Below are 20457 nucleotides of genomic sequence, written 5' to 3'. Positions count from 1 at the left end.
GGCACCAAGGCACCCACGTCACGCAGTCCGTGCCGCGGGGTGCGGACGGGACGGACGGTCCCTCGCCCGCGGGAGCCGGTGCCTGGCCCTGTCGCCGAGGCCGCCGCCCGAAAGAGGGGTCCGGGGGCACGGCGGCCGCGCCCGCTGAAGAGGAGGGAGCGCTCGCCCACACCGCGCTGAGGAAGTGGCCGCAGCTGCGAGCGAAAACGAGGAAGCGGTGGATCCGGCGGGGCTGAGGGAGGGTTCAGCCCCGCTCCCAGCCGCACCCCGGCACGGCTCGGCGCGGCTCGGCACGCCAAAGCCGCCCGCCCGACGGCTGCCTCCCAGGAGGAGGCGGCGACGCGGAGCCGAGTGACCCGGAGGGAGCGGTGAGTAGCGGCCCTGGGCCGCCAGCACAGGGAGCTCGGGGTGTCGAGGCTGGGCGCCGGCAGAGACGAGCGACGGAGCGCTCAGCAGCAGGTGGGAGGAAGGGTGTAGCGCTTGGAACACAAGAGAGTCCCAAGGAGCGGCGGCAGAGAGGGGCACTCGTGTCGGGGTAGGAGCGGGCGGCTGGAAACGCACCACCAGCCTGAAACCTTCCTGTATTGCAATGCTTCGAGAAATAAATACCACTAGCCCAGCGTCTCAGAAATTTAAATCTAAAACTTAGGTGCGAAAGAAAATTGATTTTTCTTTATCTCGAGACGTTATTTTGGTGGCAGGTTTTAAACAAAGCCGAGTATACACAAAAGTAGGGCTACTGTCTGAATGGTGCATAGCCTGTGAAAGCTTTATGCCTGAAAAAATGTCTTTAAAATGCGGGGTTTCTTACCGAACTTCCCTATTTTGTTTCCAAGAAAACAACCGGTTATTGTATCAGTAGAAGTGCTGAAAGTGACCGATTCTACAAGTCTGGTGCCAGAGAAACTTCTCTTAGTTTTGTGTTCTGCCATCATTATTCAGTTATCTTTGTTAGCACTGTGCTGCATACACTTTATGCTGTAGCTGTCTGGATTAGTTTGAGATGATGTTATTTTGGACAAGGTTAAACAATATTTTTGTTAGATGAAATGATCTATTAGAAGAGTGGCAAGTGGAGTCCTAGTCTGGCCAAATTACATGATATATTGTAAAACAATTATTTAAAACAACTTTAAAATGAATTTATTCTTCTTTAGGGCATTAACAGTTTATAGGTTTTTTAATGTTCTTTTCCATTGGGTTTCTTCCATGCTCTTTTCATCCACAGAAGCTTAGATCTCCTGAGTCCTTGGGTTGAATTCACAGAGTAATCCATGGACACAGCCATCTGGTACAGATGCATCCGGTTTCAGCATGAAAGCTCTGTATTCGTACAGGCTTGGGGGCCATACGGTGTAGCAGTGTAGATTGAGGCAGTCCACTTAGAGGAACTGTGACTTTTTTTTTTCCCCCTTCATCCCACTGTTGAGCATTGAGACATAAATAAGGAAGTTTGAATGTTCTTTATATTGTGACAGTTATAAGGGAGAAAGATTATAGTCATAGATATATATATTTGAACTAAAGAGTTTGAAATCAGCTGTGATTCTTAAAAAATGGCTGAAATAGATAAAAGTATATAGTTCTTTCGGCTATAAAATACCATGAGAAATACGTTGACATGTTCTGGTTTTTCTTCAGTTAAAAAATATTCACACTCTGTCAAAGCAAGGGTGAACTGTGCAGCTTTTCCTTTTGCATATTGTTGCAATTCTGATACAAGAGCAGAATTAGATCCGAAGTCACAGGAAGACAAAAACAAATTTATTTTTAGAAATAGCTACTGGTTTATGTTGAGCACAGAATAACAGTTTAGAAGACTGACGGTGAAATTATAAGCTTGTCTTAAGCACTTTGAAGATACCAATGACCAAAAAAAAAAAAAAATCTAGAGTATTTTCCTTAGTCTCCCATCCTTTCTTCTGGATCTGTTAGGGCAGAAGTACTGGAAGTGGGTGAAATCACTTCTGAAATGCATATTGTGATCAGAAGTCATGGTCTCTCAATAATTTTCTCTTTTTTTTGCAAATTACCCTTTTTTCCTTCCTAATCCTTTTCAAAATGCAATATTTAGGAGAAAACAATGAGTCCGTTGCCATTGCTGGTTTAAATACTGCAACTGTAAGAAATTCTGTTTGCATCTGAATCTACTGAAGATTCTAGGTAGTGTCATCCTTTTTCCAGATTTATAAACTTTTGGATCAGTGCCCCTGTTGTGTACACATTGCACAGATTGCCCCAGAATCTGTCTTCAGTTTCATGTGTTTAGCTCCAGAATTGCACAGCTGAAAAGGGGAACTTGTCAGGGTTTATATCATAATTACAAGGAATACAAGAGTTACCTATGAATGTGAGTAATAGTTACAGAAAAATCGTTCCAAATGTTTTCTAATCTGTTATTTTGTGCTCAACATAAACCACTAGCTACTTCTAAAAACTGCTTCTTTTTTGCTTAAATGTAAACACGTGCTTAAGTGAGATGCTCCACTGGGGCAAGAGTACTTGTACCACTCAAGGTATCTGTTAAAAAGCTGAAGATGCACTTGCAGGTGTTTGTGAGTGTCAGTAGTAAGGTTCAGTCATAAGAATGAAAACTTCTCATCTTGCAAGGATTTACAGTATCATCTTCTTAATTTCGAATTTAAGAAAAAGTGAAATACCACTTCATTTTAGGGAAACAATTTTGTAGTTCAGTTTAACAGTAGTTTTGCTTGCATTTGACAAAAGAAGAAAATTTTGGTGGAGGAGGAGAGGGCAGCTCACCTGATGACTCAGCTGGCATTTCTAGATATGCTTTTACAAAAAAGGTTCTTATTATCTGTGCTACTCTTACAGAAAAACATCATTAATTTCTGCAGTTGGATTTAAGCCTTTCAGCCACTCTCATGAGAAGAAGAAAGCTTGGGCTATGTAGTATCCTTCCCTAATCTTTTGTACAGTATAGGATAGTACAGTACACAGTTAATAATATTTATTTGAGGTGTGGTAAAATAATTTGATCACAAAGCTCTTGCTTAGTATTTGCATTTTATTTTAAGGTTCCAGCAGTAAGAGTACATAGCTAATACTGTTTACCTTTTAATTTCATGACCCAGGATAATGTGGAGGCATACAGTTAAGCAGAAGAAAACAATTCCCACTGACTTCTTTATTGCATGTTGGGGTGATTGGAAAACATCAGCATTGCAAATGCAAGAAGTGTGAAGGAGCCTGTATGCCTCTGAACCAAAAAGAAACAATTCTAGGATTTGCTGTAGGAAATTATAATTAATAAATAAACATCATGTTTGACACAAAAATATCGCCTGCCTCAAAGAAATAAAAGACAGTTTTGTAGTTTGTCTTTACAATCCAAATTTGAAACTAGATTTTCACTTCCTGTGCCTTTACATACAATGATTAGTGATACTTCTTAAGAGTGGCTCTTCTAAAAAGGAAAGAAAAGGTAAATATACTTTTGAGACTCACAGGGATTCTAATGTTATAAAGAGACTTCAGTATATCTGTATTGGGACCAGTGTTATTCAGTATCTTCATTAATGACACAGACAAAGGGATCAAGTGCATGCTCAGGAAATTTTTAGATGACACCGAGCTGAGAGGTGTAGGTGGGACACCCGAAGGATGAGATGCCATCCAGAGGGACCTGGACAAGCTTGAGAAGTGAGGCCGTGGGAACCTTAGGAGATACAACAAGTCAAGTGCAAGGTGCTACACCCGGGTCAGGGCCAAGCCCAGTACCAGCACAGGCTGGGGATGAACAGATTGAGAGCAGCCCTGGGGAGAAGGACTTGGGGGTGCTGGTGGGGGAGAGGCTGGACACGACCCAGCCATGGGCACTCACAGCCCAGAGAGCCAAACGTGTCCTGGGCTGCATCCAAAGCAGCGTGGGCAGCAGGGGAGGGAGGGGATTGTGCTCCTCTGCTCTGCTCTGGTGAGACCCCACCTGGAACACTGCATCCAGCTCTGGGGTCCCAGCACAGGAAGGACAGGGACCTGTTGGAGTGAGTCCAGAGAAGGTCACCAAGTTGATCAGAGGGATGGAGCACCTCTCCTATGAGCAAAGGCTAAGAGAATTGGGAGTGCTGAGCCTGGAAAAGAGAAAGGTTCCGGATGACCTAATTGCAGCCTTCCAGTACCTGAAAGAAAGATAGAGACTTTTTTTAAGAGCATGTAGTGACAGGACAAGGTAGAATGTCTTAAAACTGAGTAGGTTTCAATTACATTACAGGAAGAAATTCTTTGCTCTGAGGGTGGTGAGGCACTGCAACAGTTTGCCCAGGGAAGCTGTGGATGCCCCGCCCCTGGAAGTGTTCAAGGGCAGGCTGGGGCTGGCCCCCCTCTGAGAAAACCTGGTCTCGTGAAAGTTGTTTCTGCCCATGACAGGGGGGTTGAATCTAGATGATTTTTAAGGTCCCTCCAAACCAAGCTACTCTATGATTCTGTGATACGCAAAATGCTGCAAGCTTTCCCTTTGTACCAGGTACCAGAGCAGCTAATGAAAAATTAACATGTATTAGAACATAAATAACCGTACATAAATAACAGCATACAGGAGTATGACTACACATAGTTTGTCCAATTTCACTATCACTCAGTGTGTAATTAACTGATGTTGGAATGTATTGGTTTACCAGCAAGAACTATTCCGTCATTTCTCCAGTTTTGTCCTCATTCACTTTGAGATAGTGTTCCTCCAAACAGATATGAACTTCCAGGTGTCTTGAGTGGGCAAACTGTCCTGTAAAAATTACAACAACTTCTCTTCCTTTAAAAATGGAAAGAGGCAGCAGAAGGAATCTTCCAGCACTGACACGGAGCAGAAGTAAGATGTGAGGTGCTAAAAGCTTTGATAAAGCAGGACTTTTGGCATGGTGGTACGTAAGTCCAGCCATGTAAATCCCTGAGACAGTGTCTAGGCTAGGGGTGGAGTTCAAACTGACAGGAAACACAATTGCGATTGGAGGCAACTAGAAAAGACACATTCAGGAAGTGTTAGAGTAGGATATTTACTAAGGAAATAGGCGGTTGTTTAAATATTTTAATAGCACAAATCCTTATCTTAAACAACAGATTCAGCAAAATGAATAAGGTGTCCCATTAAACACATCAGCCTCAGCCTATCCCTGCCTTTGTGGATAGATTTTCTTGTATTTTTTCCCCCCTGTTTGTATAAAATAAGTAAATGAGTGGAGGGAAAAAAAAAAAGAGGAAGAAACCACGAAATTTCTAAGACCAGAGCCTATAGAACAAGTAGAATCCAGAACGTACAGAGAGACAGTATGTGTCTTAGCTAAAGCCAGTGTGACTGAGACCATGCGTGGGATGTTGGATCTAAAATGCTACAAATCTGTGTTGCTGCTGACCGCTGAACGTGTAGTTCTGCTTTTAAAAATTCTAGTATCCATTTCAAAGTTGGCTCAGTTTAAAACAATGTCTACAATGTTTTTTACAAAATTGATTTCTTGATTTTTTTTGGTAGGGGTCTGAAAAGTTTATTTCTTAGTCTAGATTCAAAAACAGGTTAGAAATCTGCTATAAAGACAATCATTTCCCCCTAAATTTCTTGCAAAGTGCATTACAGAAAAGCTTCAACTGAAAAAAAAGTCTTCTCAGCATTTTGTTTGCAGAGTACATAGAAAAGGAAGCTGGTATGTGTGTAATATGTAATTGCTTATGGGTAAGTTCCTACTTTGGGAAACTCAGACCAAATTTGATAATTTGAATGAAGAAGTTCACTTTACGCAAAAAAACCTCAAACCTAAAACTTTGTCAAGATGATAATCTTTGATATCATAGAATCACAGAAAGGTTTGAATTGGAAGGGACCTTAAAGATCATTCAGCTCCAACTGCACTACCACGGGCAAGAACACTTTTTATCAGACCAAGTTGCTCAATATCTGAAATATGGGGAATGTTGAGCAAAGGAAGCAGCATTAATATTGTCAACTTTGACATAAAATGATAGATTTCATTGCTGCATTTCATAGAATTTGTATGAATTCAACAGGGTTTTGCTCAAGAGTTAGCAAAGCAAGCAGGATGTTTAAGTAAAGATTAGTTTTGCAAATCGAGTAATGGGATTAACAGTCTTTTAAATCAGTGGAGCATCTTGATGCTGTGAAGTGAAAATGATGACTTACTTAAAATAAATATTAAGTGGAAGAGCACTGCTCTGAACACTTCTGACACCCCAGAATTGAAGTGGTCATTGAGGGAGGCTTTGAGTAACCTTTCTGTTCTCAGTTATCAGGTGCAGTTGGCAAGAAATCTCATGCTGCCTCAGGTGCCCTGAACAACTGTGTGACAGTCATCATCCAATAAATGTGTCAAAGATCTGGTCTGCAGTTATTTCTATGCACAGAAGTGCAGGAAAAACATCCCAGTAAGGGATAAGTGAACTCAAACCCACTGGAACATGCTTTCTGAAAAGGATGCAGAGCTGTGTGAAAGCAGTGGTGTGTTGAGGCCATGATGTTGCTAGTGTGAAATCTAGTTGCCTCCAACTCTCAAGGGAGAAGTTTCATCAAATGGAGGTGGGCTTTTGTTATCATGACATAGCAGCTATCCATAGTGACAATTATCAGTGGACCATTTAGCCGTGTAGCCATTGATGCTGCACAGAGAACATCAGACCATGAAACAAGAGGCCTCACTACGAGCTGTTTTTTCCAGCCTGGCAGTTTGTCCTGCAAGATAGGGAAATACTGCCTATTGGCCCAGAACACGCTGAGGCCAGGTGCATCCTCTGTCTGCCCAGAGTGATAAATGAGCCTTGTCAAGAGTATTTATTTGGTCCAGGTGTTACAAATGGGCTTACTTTGCAGGAGGGGAGGAGAGGGCTCATGCCTCTCTCTCTCTGTGTAGTGTTCCTGGAACATTCTATGTTTTATGTCAGAGGAGAGGTTAAGTTTCAGTTTGCTGGCTAAAATGGGTTCCTGCCTGCTAAGAGACTCTTTAATTCTCTCTTTATACCAAAGATAAGTAAGTTTTATCTGTGCTTCTTGTTCTGATGATAAAGGCTGATATGGAGGGAGGTGCAGACTTAGGACTTAGTCTTTTCTGGATTGCTGATGGGCTGATGCACTAATTGTTATGAAGAGTCTCTTTTGCAATGCAGTCTGTCTTTTATGATGTGCATGTCCCCATAAAATCTAGGCAGGAAGAGCTGGTGCAATTGTTGGACGATAGTATTTTTTAAAAGAAACATTCCTTTCCTAACAAAAGGGCTTTTAAATTAAAAATTCTTTACTGTGAGGATTATGAGGCGCTTGAATGGCTTGCCCAGAGAAGTTGTGGATGCCCTATCCCTGACAGAGTTCAAGGCCAGGCTGGATGGGCCTCTGAGCAACTTGGTCTGGTGAAAGGTGTTTCTGCCCGTAACAGGGGAGTTGGAACTATGTGGTCTTTAAGGTCCCTTCTAACTTGAACAATGCTATGTTTCTGTAATTCTCATTGTTAGATAGATTTTAGGAAACTGACCCTTAGTGCTGGCAGTCTGGCTGTGTGAGCTAGTAGCATATCTTCCTTTCAAAAAACGAAAGTGCCTGGCCTTTCTTCCATACCTCTGTGGGTGTGAATTCTTTCTGAGTGTAATTGCCAGTAGGAGATGAGCCATTGGTGCTTAGCATGTCTATAGCAGAACATTTACCTGGTCTGTGCTCCGGGCAGAAGATTTTCAAAAAATAAGGTAACATGGTATGGTTTTATAGACTCCAAAAAATGGCACTGAGAAGGCTTGGCCAGTTTTGTAGAAGCTTGCCTGTTCTAGGAGTATGAAAGGCAAGTTATTTTTGTTTCTGCAATAATTTCTGTACTTTATACATAAAGCAGGATACTGCAGACTGTTTCAGATGACAAAATAACCTTGATCTGAAAGAGGAACCTGCCTAATTTTGCCAGTCTGACTCATGGCACCAGTCCATTGAGGCATCTATTCAGCAAAGATTTTAGCTATTCTAAAGATAGACCAATAAATTTCTGAAAAAGGAATGGAGTGTAATGGGGTCCGAGTGTTCTTGGCTTGTTTGCTTAACAATAAGTGAAGGCTAATATTCATGACTGAGATACTGAGATAATTTCTACATCTGTAGCCTCTAGACTTGGGACTAAGTAGAGACAGACCTGCAAAAAAGAAGGGGAGGTCATACCTTAATAATAGCTTTGGAAATGCCAGCCTGCAACCATTAGTGGTTTTTAAAAAGTTAAATGAAGATACTGGAATGTAAGGTAAAACTATCTTTCAGGTCTGCCAACTAGTAAAACCACAGTGAACTTTATCTGAACTTTTAAATGAAATGTGGCATTTTGATTTAGTCCTGTAAGGCTATAAAACTTTGAGACTGTTGTAATAATGCTGAATTCCTCCTGTGGTTTGTTTTCTTTTCTTTTGTTTTTTGTTTTTTTTTTCTTTATGGTTGAAGCTTTTCTTGCACCTTCTGTTTGATTGTAGAACTTCCTTTTAGAACTCATGACAATTTAACTCTGAGATGTCTTGTTTACCAGCAAATTTGCTAAAAATGTCACAAGGAGGGAAAAACAAAGTTATGGATTCTGGATCCATCCACACTTGGACCCTGATCCTTCTGAGTGAAGCCAGCCTTTCTCAGTTCTCATGGTAGTGAAAATTCACAGTATAATTGGCCCTGTGCCGAAGACACTTTTTTTGTGTCTGTTTGGAAATTGGACAGATATTCCAGGTTTTGTCTTCCTGGAAAAAGAGGAATATTTTGAATCACCATTGTTGATACAACACTGATAGATCTCCTTTGTCTGGCAACTTCTTTCCGAGTTGTGAAAAACAATAGGCAGTTGTGAACCTTGAAAGAAGATTTTGGAGTTATTTGGGGGCAGGGGGAAATTTAGTGATGGTTAGATGTGTCTTTGTTTTGCTGTGCTGTCACTGTCTTGTCCATAACTGTTTTGTTCATGCTGGCTCTGTAAAAACTCTTCTGCAAAAATGAAAATATATTCCACTTGGAAACATGCTGTGCTGTCATATTTAATGGCACTGTAACTTTGAACCAATATGCAGGCCATTCACTAGGCAGTTCAAGCTCTTTTTAGTAATTTTAGTGATTTCTTTCAGGAAGGGTGATAATTTTTTTTTTTGCTCTTCACATATTTTCACTGACTTTATAAGTTCATTTCACAGCTCCCTCTGTGCAGTCGTAGTAGGGTCTGTGGTATGTGAAGGAGTTTTATTTTTTACTGTAGTTGTGGAAAGGAAATATATATTTGAAACAAAATTGGTAACATGCATATATATGTATATAAGTATATATATATGCAAGGCTTTTGTAACTGCACCCCAGCACAGGTTGGGTTTTTTTGGGTTTTGTTTGTTTTTTATTTTGCCAGCATTGGGAAGAAACAATTATACCTGTACTATTCTGCAGTCACTACAGAGCCACAGCTGATCTTGGCGAAGGTCTGTCTGTGCTCAAAGCAGTTAAAAAGTTTGTTCACATCTTGTCACAGCAGGAAAATGGGAGATTAGACAGGAGTCTGCCTGCAGTATCTTGAATGAGTTCCTTCAGAGGTAGCTCATCCCAGTGGTTCCATTATTTATAGGGTAGTTTAATAGGGACTAATCACAGTTGAGTACTTTGTCCAAAAGGGAGCAGGTTTCCCCATACAAGTGATGCCACCCATTTTAAGTCTGAAATTCCTGCTTTGACGAGAAACATGGTTAGCGAGAGGCAGTGTTTGCATGTGTGACAGTGTAAGAATGGAAAAGGAGGTAAGGGAATGACTAATAGAGCATGATGGATGATGTAGGAAAACTAACAGAGCATGATTAAGAATGTAGAAAAAAATGTTCATGTTTTTGTGTAAGTGGTTTTGGTTTTTCTTCTTCTAAAAGAAAAAAGAAAGATTGTTTTGTTTTAGGTTGTTTCGTTGTTTGTTTTTGTTTTTAATATGTGTGAAAATCATAGGGTTTGTACTTCCAGGGAAAGAATTATTGTAACCCATAAACACCTGCCTTTTCTTTTTTCTTTCGCGGTAGCATTCTGAGCTTTTTAAAAGATCAAGGCAGAAAAACCTTATTAGAAGAAAGCTATGACATGTGAAAAGATTACCAAAGTCATGACAGTCCTAAAAGAAAGGTACTGTATAAGAGAGACAATAGATTCCTAGCATCAGTGAGGAAAGCTTTTTTAGTGATGAATGCTCCTCCATGAGCTCAGTAGAGAAGCTTATACAGAAAAGCCCTGAATAGAACAGAAATGCTGTGGTGCTTTTTCTAAGCATCTGTTTGCCTTGTAATAGGGCAGTAATTGTGTTGACAGGTCAAGTAGTTTTTCCTCAGGAAATATTTCAATAGCTAGAGTGCCTGGAGTAGTCTGATGATACCAGGATGTCAGATGCAATTTAGAGTAAATGAGGGCATTTCTGGCATGTTTCAGTGGAGAAAAAAACATCTGTCTATCTGTCCTCAGTATTGATTAAGATGACTCCAGAAAGTAAATCTGTCGGAAAATATTTTTCAAATCACTGTTTTTTGAAGCTAGTAATAATTTTAGGTGTGTTTGTGATATTTCTTTTCATTTCTTTTTATGAATGACTCCTTGATACAGGAGGGGAAATAAATGGTGTTTTCCCTAAACCTAGTAGATGAAATACCAGTGCCACCTGTTTAGTAGGCAATTTTTTACTTATAAATGCTGAGGATTTACGTGAACGAGGGCAAACACTGTTTTCTCTTAAGTTCAGAAAGATGCTACCTAGGCCACTAACTTTCGTAATAATGATAAAACAGGAACCTATTACAGAATGGACTATCCCAAAGCTCACTGATCATATTGTTAGATCCAGGTTTTGAATTCCCCATCAGAAAAATATTGTGGGCCCAAAGCTAACACATTCCCTATTTATCCCAGACAGATTTTAATTAAGCTATGTTTATGGTACAGAATATATCTCGGTGTTTAAAAACCCTAGCTGGAACACTATTGTCATCCTAAAAGCATCACATTAAATCAAAACTATGTGAAAGAAAGAAAATGCTTCTGAAACTGAACTGTAACAAAGTAAAATATGGAACTTGGTGCCCAAGACAAGTATTTTTACTAGATAGACGCGCTAAGGAAAGAGCCCAGTGTTGAAGAGATAGTTCTTAGCAAGTTTCATTTTTACTAACACATGCTTTGTGTGTCTGTCATCACTGGCCAGGAGCATAATAGGAAAGTCTTTAGAGATGAAAGAAGGCATGCTTTTGGAGTTTGAAGTACAAGGCAAAAAACAGTGCAGCATAGCTTAGATCGTAGGTGAAAGGTTGCAGAATTCAGAGGTAAGTTTTTGATGGCATGAGGAATACTTTCTATGGAGAAGCTGGAGAAAACACGTGGAGGAGGCCCAAGCATGAGTGATGGAAATGTTGCTGTAGGCTGTAAGCTGATTAGAGACACCGTAGGTGCAGGCTGAGATGCAGTGCCCTAAGCATCAGTACTCAACAAAGGCAGTTCCCTGAGGAAGGTCAGCAACTCAAAGAAATATAAGTGTCACTTTTCCCTTTTAGACAGTACTACACTACATCTCCTTCTGTGTGATGAATGGAACATTGTTTGGACATGTCTGCAAAAGTTGAAAAAATCACCAGTATTACCAGTTGAATTACACAGGCTTTTAAATGTTTTTCAGTAGGTCAGAAAGTTCACTCTAGTGTCCTGATCAAACTCTACTTTGTTATAATTACTAGATAAAATTATATTCTGCTTCATTTCCTGCCCTAATGACTTACTTTTAGACACTTGCTGTGTTCTTCCTTTGTTTCTGCATAATTTGCTCATAAAAACTCCTAAGGTCTGGATAGAAATTAAATCTTCATGTTTATGCAGAAGGGTAAAGGAGGCATTTAAAGGTAATCTGATGTTCCAATTAAGACCACCATTCCACTGCCTACACACATTGGAAGGTGATTTTAAATGTGCAAAAATGAGAATAGAACAGTAATTCAAATCCATTTTCTTTGTTAAACTTCTGCAAATTTGGTTTCTTTAAAAGTGATGCAGTAACAATGGATTTATAATACTTTGATGGTAATTATGTCAAAGTGTACATCAGTTTGGAGTATATCTTTAAGATTCTCCTTAAACTCTGAAACCACTAAAATATTTGATATAGTACATCAAGTCGCCATCAAATGTGTATTTCTAATTCTATGCATGCTGAATTCCTCTTAGCTTTCAGGTGTGTTACATAAGTTGAAAATGTAGAGAAGAACCTTAAAAAAACTTGTGCTGCTTTTCTCAGAGGCACGCATCTTTATTTCAAGAATCCTAATTAAATAGGAACTTAAGAAAAATGCAGATTCATATTATTCTTTTATTATTAATGTTTTTCTGTGTATAACTAGAAAACTGTTGATGTTCTGTGGGTTCTTAAACTATTACCCTGTTCTAGAACTAATTGTTTTAGTAAGCATATTTTCATCATTTGTATCTGTCTAGTGAGTCTTATACATATGTAGGCACACAAAAGACATTTGCTTTAAACCTTACTTCTTTACTTTCATACCCTGCTCACAGAATTCTGCTTTGAAAAACAAGAAAAGATAAAAAAATAACTGTTCAAATAAGGAACATTTTTTGTAACACTGCTTCACCACTACATGGCTTTTGATCTGTCATATTTCAGTCATTTTACCCATGGAGGAGTAAACTAATCAATCATAAATCCCTAAGTCTCCCTCCACATTGCTGTTTGGTCTTTTTAGAAAGATTCATACTCCTATTTGTATTTTTTCTTTTATTAGAGTGGAGATCAGTACCTCACTAATATTATACTCTTTGGTAGGCAAACTTTCAATACAGCAATTACTCTCCCTTTATCCTTGTCTAAATGTGAGATCAAATAGAATTAAGCTGAGGGTAGTAGTATGGCTAGCACAGGTTTTTTCTAACACCTTCCAGGTGAGTTTTCCTGAGTTTTGCTCATCTGTTTTGAGAGAATGCTTCGCTTCCTACTATGCATGAATCGTGTGAGAAACTAAACGCTCATGGTATGTCTGGAGTACCCTGCTGAGGTGATGAGGAAGCTGCCTGAGGGGAAGTGGGTACCTAATTTTCTTATGTATTTGCGTAATATTTTTTCTTTCATGTAGGATCAGCCTAATATTTGCATGTTTTTGTAGCTTCCTTAAAAGTCAAATTAACGACTAGGGGGAGAGTTGCACTTACGACCCTCTTTTGCTGTTATGCTCAAGCTCCTCTCTTGGGTAGCCAGCCGCACTTCCTTCAGCACTCTTAAATGTAAAGCCTTAAATTCAGCCCTTAGGGGGCCTAATCTCCGTTTTACAGCTTTATGTTTGTAACTCCACTGGCTGGAAAAACACAGCACTACCTGTGCACCTGGAAAAACTTAGAGGAGGAGAAGACTCTGAATTCAAACATTTTCTTCTGGTCCATTACTGATCCTAGAAGGGTATTACACTCCCAGAAAAAAGGCAAGATTTTGAAATTCAGACCAAAGAGAGCAGCCATCTAAAATTCAGAAAGAAGATTTTAACCATTATATAAAGTTTGTGTGTTTATTTGGCTCTGTTCATGGCCAGATGTTGCATCAGTCTAAACATTTCCTGCCGTTGCTAAACACTGAATATTCTTCACATATAAGAGCGTGGGGTAGAGAAACTTTGCTTGAAATCTACCAGCTGTAACCTGTTTTGCCTGTTGGCAATGTAGGTCATTGTTTGCTGAAACAGTTATAAATAATTCATGAAATCTAAGAGATCATAAGAATCCTGCTGCTGTTCTTTCCATAATTGAGAAATATTCTTCTATTTTAGAAACTTCCTGTATAGCAGGCCCTCTCATTCTGAAGATTTAAGACAGTCCCTCACTAATTCTATCACTGACATTTGATCTAAATTGCAATCAGTGGATTTTTTTTCCCCTTCTCTTTTAAGAACTTTTTCTGGGCAAATCATCCTGAAGCTTCTGTAGAAAATACTGAGATTAATCTGACACAAAACAATACTCTGAGGAGTAGCCTGATCTGAAATACATGGTAGACAAAGCAAATTTAAATTTTGGTAGCCATAAAGGTTTTTGTAGCCAGGGATGATGAGTTTATCCCCTCTAACGCTGTCCCCCACCCCACTTTTATTTTATTAGCTGTTATTTTCATTCTTAAGTTCTTTATCTTTTTTAGATCCTAACATTATTTTAAGTCCGAAACTAGAAGTATGGCAAAAATGAACTTTAATGGAATACATTTATGAAAATAAATTTCTACAGATGAAGAGTGTGGTGGTATTTTTCAGTTTGATATTTGTTCACTACATTACTGAGGTGTTTTGAGCAGGCACTGCAGTGCAGTACCATTCTTGGCATGAGACGCATTATGGTATTATTTTGTCCTTCTCTCCAAGTGGTACAGTGCTGGTGAAGAGCCAGTGTCGATCAGTCATGCATCCAAATTCTTGCCTTACTAAAAACCTAGTAGTAAATAAGTTTTCTTCCATCTTTCCTGAAAGTAGTGTTGAAGACTTGGTGCCTGCCTTCAGGACCACTTTGCTAGAGGTGGGTGATGTATGTTCATCTCCTAACCAGCAGTATATGTGATGCTTAGTGGAGTGAAAAAAAATTACATGGGAGCATGTGAGGGAAACAAGCAAGCAGGAGTGAAGGAAACAGGAACTAGAGCATTCAAAACATACATATTTGTAAAGACTTTCAGAGTAATAGAATCAAAGAGTCATAGAAACATTTAAGATGGAGAAGAACTTTTGAGATCAAGTCCAACTGTAAACCTAACACTTCCCAATCAACTACAAAACCATGTCCCTAACCACCAGTCTGTAGGTCTTTAAATTCCTTCAGGGATGGTAACTTAACCACTTCCCTGGGCAACCTGTTCCAGTACTTGTTAACCTCCTCAGTGAAGAAATATTTGCTGGTATCTGATCTAAACCTCCCCAGTACTACTCGAGGCCTTTTCCTCTCATTGTCTCACACAGGAAGAGACTGACTGCAGCCCTGCCTGGGGTGTCTGGCCCACGCCGCTGTTCTTTGCAGCAGAGTTGTTCTCCCCTGTGCCTTCCTAGGTGCCTGATGCTGTCCTGCCAAGAGAGATATACATATGGTAGACTCTGGCAAGACGTGAGGAGGGGAAGAGCCTGTATACCCACAACCCTAAGCCCCCATACCCTTCCCCAATCACCACCAGGTTAGAGCAGTGTACCTGGAGGAGGCAGCCAGGGAAGAAAGAGGAACGTTCTGGGGGTATTCCCTGCTACCAGTGCACTGGCACTCTTGCACCCACTGTCGCAGGACAGGCTCCTGTGGAACCCACAGCACTGGGCAGGGGAAGGGAAGCACCAGCAGGGGCTGCCCGTGTGCAGTGCCCCAACCTGCTGCTGTCCCCTATGCCAAAGCTGATAGAGCAAGCCGGGCATCCTGATGGTGACCTGCAGGGGCCCTGGACAAACTGTGGGCAGCCAGACCCTGCTGAAAAACATCATGGTCACAGGCTGTCACAGCCCTTCTGTGGTGACATCACAAGGGTGTGAGACACCACCTAGCCAGGAAGGCAGATGATCCAAAAGGGGCAAAAACTCTGCTCCACAGGATGTTTCCACTTGTTGAGCTTCATTAAATTCCTTTCATTTGAATTTTTTAGCCTTTTCAGGTCCCTTTGAATGGCATCACAGCCCTGTGATGTTTTAGCCACTGCTGTGTTTTGTATTATTTGTGAACTTGCTGGGACTGTGCTCTCCCCACTGTCCAGCACCTCAATGAAAATCTTAAATATTGACCCCAATCCTGACCCTGGGTTACAACACTGTTAACTGGCCTCCAAATGGACATTGTACTATCAATTGCAATCCTCTGGTGCTGCATTGGGTTACTGGATAAACCTATTCCATTTGAGGAAAGCTTTGTCTGGTACAGTCAGAAAGGTCATTTTGCATAGTATTTTATGTGGAATCAATGCTTGGTGGTGACTTACTAAGGACCACATTCTGCCCCTTCAGATACGGCTTCCTTTTGCAATTAACAAGTGCAAGTTGTGTTACTAGGTTAGTATGGGAACTTAAACCAGTAACTTTTAGTTGCAGATCACAAGAGTAATAAATAACATGCTGCACAGAGCTCTGTTTTGTAGGGTTACAATATCTTTGCAACTTTGGTATCTCCCTTATTTGGGAAGGTGGGAGAAAACCAGAAGATCTGCACAGCGTGTGGTTTGTCATGACTGTGCCCTGTCTAGTTTTCTATACTGTGAGCCTTGTTGATTTGTGTTCCTCTCACTCTTTTCCTCCCCAAACCAAACCTTCCCTTATTCACAGCCGTAGCACAGGTGTTTATCTACTGTTTTTTGACAAAAGCACAAGTGATAGCAGATCAGCTATGATTCACTGATGGATCATAGATGAACTAAGCAGTAGGTACAAACAGCACTGCCTGCTGCAGGACTGCCAGGGAAGGTGTCAGTCCAAAGTGCTGTGTGCCAAAAGGCCCTACATTAAGACTCCCACTCCTTAGTTACACCTTTGCATTATAGACCCTCCCTTTTTACATAGTTATCCATAAAGTTTTCTGCTCTTTACCTCCATTGCATACTTTCGCCAGCTACAAGATAAATGGGCTGTTAACTCTGTTCCCACACAACCTGAATTGTTTAATGCTGATTCCACAGATTGCTTTCCTAAAACTATGCTTCATTTTATTGTGAAGGGCTCATATTTTAATTCCTATGTGCTTTACAGCAATAGAAGCAGAAACTGATCCTTTTGTCCACTTCTAGCCAAGATGCTGGGAAGTGGGAAAAGAGCTGCTGGGATTTAGACAGACAATGTCTAACAAGATAAAAATAAAAATGCGATCTTCAGTTTAAAATAATTTCTTAAATTGTCAACATATGTATCACCACCAAATGCATTACCAAAATAGCCTCAAGCTATGCCAGGGGAGGTTCAGGTTGGACATCAGGAGGAATTTCCTTGCAGAAAGGGTTGTTAAACATTGGAATGCTTTGCCCAAGGAGGTGACAGAGTCACCATCCCTGGAGGTGTTCAAGAAACAACTGGAGAGAGCACTTAGTGCCATGGTCTTGTAGGCAAGGTAGTGATTGTTTGAAGTCTGGACTCAGTGATCTTAGAGGTCTTTTCCAGCCTAAATCATTCTGTGATTCTGTGAACATACTGCATGTGAACTGCCATCTTACTGGTTTATCCTAATTTTTCTACTGATATTCATGTCTCTGTCTTTGTATTTTCAGATATAGTATTCTAGGTTTGCTACTTGGAAAAGAAAAGCCATGGCTTCCAACACATCAAACCCTGCAAACCATTTGCCATACTTCTTTGGTAATATCACACGTGAAGATGCCGAGGAGTATCTGATGCAGGGAGGAGCAAGTGATGGACTATATTTGCTCCGCCAAAGCCGAAATTACCTGGGGGGCTTTGCCTTATCCTTGGCCCATGGAAGGAAAGTTCACCACTATACAATTGAGAGGGAGCTGAGTGGCTCATATGCTATCACAGGAGGCAAGTCGCACGCCAGTCCTGCTGAACTCATTAACTATCACTCAGAGGAGGCGGATGGCCTCATCTGTCTACTGAGAAAACCTTTCAATCGGCCACCAGGCGTCGAACCCAAAACAGGACCCTTTGAAGATTTGAAAGAGAACCTCATCAGAGAGTATGTCAAGCAAACATGGAATTTGCAGGTAAAACCAGACTGATCTTGCCATAAAGTAGTCTTTGATCTAGGAGAAAAAGAGATTTCAGTGTTTCTTTCCAGATATTGCTGCTGCTAGGTAGTGTTTTTTCACAATGAAATCATAGCAGTTTGAGTTTTAACAGTGAGGGTTTTTTCTCCACAGTACATGCAGTAACTTGGTGACAAGTTTAGTTTTCCTGAAATTTAAATCTTTAGAATTTCTACCATGTCTTGGGCTAGCATAATCTTATCTACCTCTGCACTAACATATGTCATCGGATTTGGACCAAAAATTAATACATGTAATGAACAAGATCAGAAATGGTTTGTTTCATTGCTTTTAATTCTGATTTTTTATAGATTCATATGCAGGCAGGCATGGTGACGTGATGACTTGTTTTACATCTTACTCTTTTAGCTGGCCTTGTTTCTGTGCTGCTAATTTAGATTATGTCCAAAACAGAACTTGTTCCCGAAGTAGGCCAGTTTCTGCATAGCAGACCACTGCCTATACACCTTCAGTGCTGCACGGGTCAAGCAGGAATTTTCCATACGGAGGACAAGAGGTTGGATTTTTTCCTGAGAATGACTATGAAGAAGCCAGTCTTAACATGGAAACACGAGTATAGGAGGTTGCAAAAGGAGTATTGTTTCACCTTGAGATGCCATGAGTTACCTTTATGAACTCATGAAGTTAACACAAGATTTTTAATCTCATTTGCTGCTAGCAAATAACCCTGTGAATTCTGCACTGTAAAGTATATGGAGCCATCCCCAAACTGGGAAAGCCTGAAACTTACACAACATTTCTATAACTGCTGATGCTCACAGTATCTTTTCTGATGAGTCTGAGCTCAATCTAGAGGGAAGCTGATGAACTTTAGTTAAAAACTGGTGAAACTAGTGAGGAATGCCCTCAGATTCTGGGCCCAGTTTAGAAGTGGTAGGTTGAAGACAGGGTTAGAAGTGTCTAAGTTAATATTACTCTAAATAATTCACAGTCTGGGAAAATTTGCATTGATGTCTTCGACATAGACATGCTGCAACAGTGCAAAGCATGTTTGTTTATTTTAGTACACTGCCACAGGATATGTAATTTGGAGGTATGTTTGAAATCTCAGACTGATACTAACTCTATTTAGCTATGTCTCATTAGCATAATAATATGACTTTATTTTAAGTTTAAATAGTGATATATCTGTATTTTTAGTTACTGGTTAATTTTCCTTCTTTTTCTTAGACATAAAGGGAGAACCCTCATTTTGTGATGTTTGGATTACCAAATGTTAGTTTCTGGTTTAAAATCTTTTCAGCTACTGGGCCTTTTCTTCACTTGCAACAAGTATGTGCAGATTTTGGATGTCCCAAAAGCAGTCCCAAAAGACTCTGCTTTTATTGCAGAAGATAGTTTGACTGTTTCACCATCTTTTTACTGCTGTCTAGGGGCATGCTCTTGAACAAGCCATCATTAGTCAGAAGCCTCAGCTGGAGAAGCTAATTGCCACTACAGCCCATGAGAAGATGCCATGGTTCCATGGGAGGATCTCTCGGGAGGAGTCAGAACACCGTATCCTCATTGGGTCAAGAAACAATGGAAAATTTCTGTGAGTGCATTCTTCTGTGATATTGCTGTTTGCCTCCAGTGTTACTGTACAGTTCTCTTGAATAAATCTCAAATGAGCTTATGCCCTGAAACGTGGTTCATACACAGCGAGGGCACCCAGTTCAGCATAATTTACATGACGTGATGCTTCCTGCCCTAAGCAAGTCCCTCACTTAACTAAAGATGGAAAACTATAACAAAAGCATGAAACACCTGCAGGGGTGTCCACCAGGGCCTTCTGGAACCAGTTGTGACCAGCCTAGGGCAGCCACTGGCCTTTGCAGCCTCACTGTCAAAGCCTGACGACCTGCACCCAGTACAGAGATTTATTAAACTGGTACAATTATATATAAACTGCCTGTGTTAGCAGCTGTTGGGATCTGTCCCCAGTTCTCCCAGGGACAGTGGTGGTAATTTGTTTTCTAGTTAAACAACAGAATGAATTGCTTCTACCTCGACAGCACTATTTTATGTCTATTGCTTACCCTCTGCATTTACCCAGCCTGATGATCTTTTGTTTTCTGAGCACAAATGTGTCATTAGGATAGTGACTGACAGCTGTCATCTTGTGAGGACCAGACCCAAAGTCTTCTAACAAAAAGGAGGTTTTTTTGGAAAATCCTTATTTGAAAAGTATCAGTGTTTTAACAGAGCCATCTTTTGTCATTCCCACCCCCCACCCAGAAAGCATTGATATAATGATAGAAAATTAAGCTTAAAAGTCATGGCCAAGTAAGGATCACTTAGAGCTATGTAATTTCTGAGGGAAATTTCATCACCTACCTATGTAGTCTTCTTCAGCACTCAGCCTTCTTTGGTTGTTTTAGAGCCAGTCCAAAGTGAAACCCCACAAGCGAAGTGCAGGAAGGACGTGCTTCTTCAGTACCAACTCTTTCACTTTCCTGATTTTCCATAATTGTGCCATACTAATTGCTGTTGTGTGTGCAACCCTTGAAAATTTCCATGTTTCAGTCTTAGTTGACAGGAACCAATAATTCCTTTAAATGTTTCCCGTAGAGTGAATTCCTATGAGGTCTTAACCACAAATGCTTTGACTGTAGTGACATCTCATTTCTTGAACTCTCTTTCCTTCCCTCAGTCCTTGAACCTTTTGTGTTTCGTAGCCACTCTCACCCAAGTTGCCCCACATGCCTATTTTCAGCATCATATTCCCGATTGG

At 40.6% G+C, this 20457-nt stretch overlaps 1 protein-coding gene across 3 annotated transcripts in view; it reads left to right on the top strand.

Annotated features, from left to right (window-relative positions):
- Positions 1-268: 268 nt before the first annotated feature.
- Positions 269-20457, top strand: part of SYK (spleen associated tyrosine kinase) — a 56724-nt gene continuing 36535 nt past the window's right edge. For 2 of the 3 annotated variants that reach the window (XM_010399983.4, XM_010399981.4), the window contains exons 1-3: positions 269-368; positions 17229-17681; positions 19118-19278. In XM_010399983.4, the coding sequence (XP_010398285.1) occupies positions 17268-17681; positions 19118-19278 (575 nt within the window). In that variant the 5' untranslated portion in view covers positions 269-368; positions 17229-17267. The other variant, XM_019286234.3, reaches the window with a different exon arrangement.

This window comes from Corvus cornix, chromosome Z (genome assembly GCF_000738735.6).
Source record: "Corvus cornix cornix isolate S_Up_H32 chromosome Z, ASM73873v5, whole genome shotgun sequence".
Taxonomy (NCBI): domain Eukaryota; kingdom Metazoa; phylum Chordata; class Aves; order Passeriformes; family Corvidae; genus Corvus; species Corvus cornix.
The sequence above is the reverse complement of the archived record's forward strand: the minus strand, read 5'-3'. Positions and strand labels throughout refer to the sequence as shown.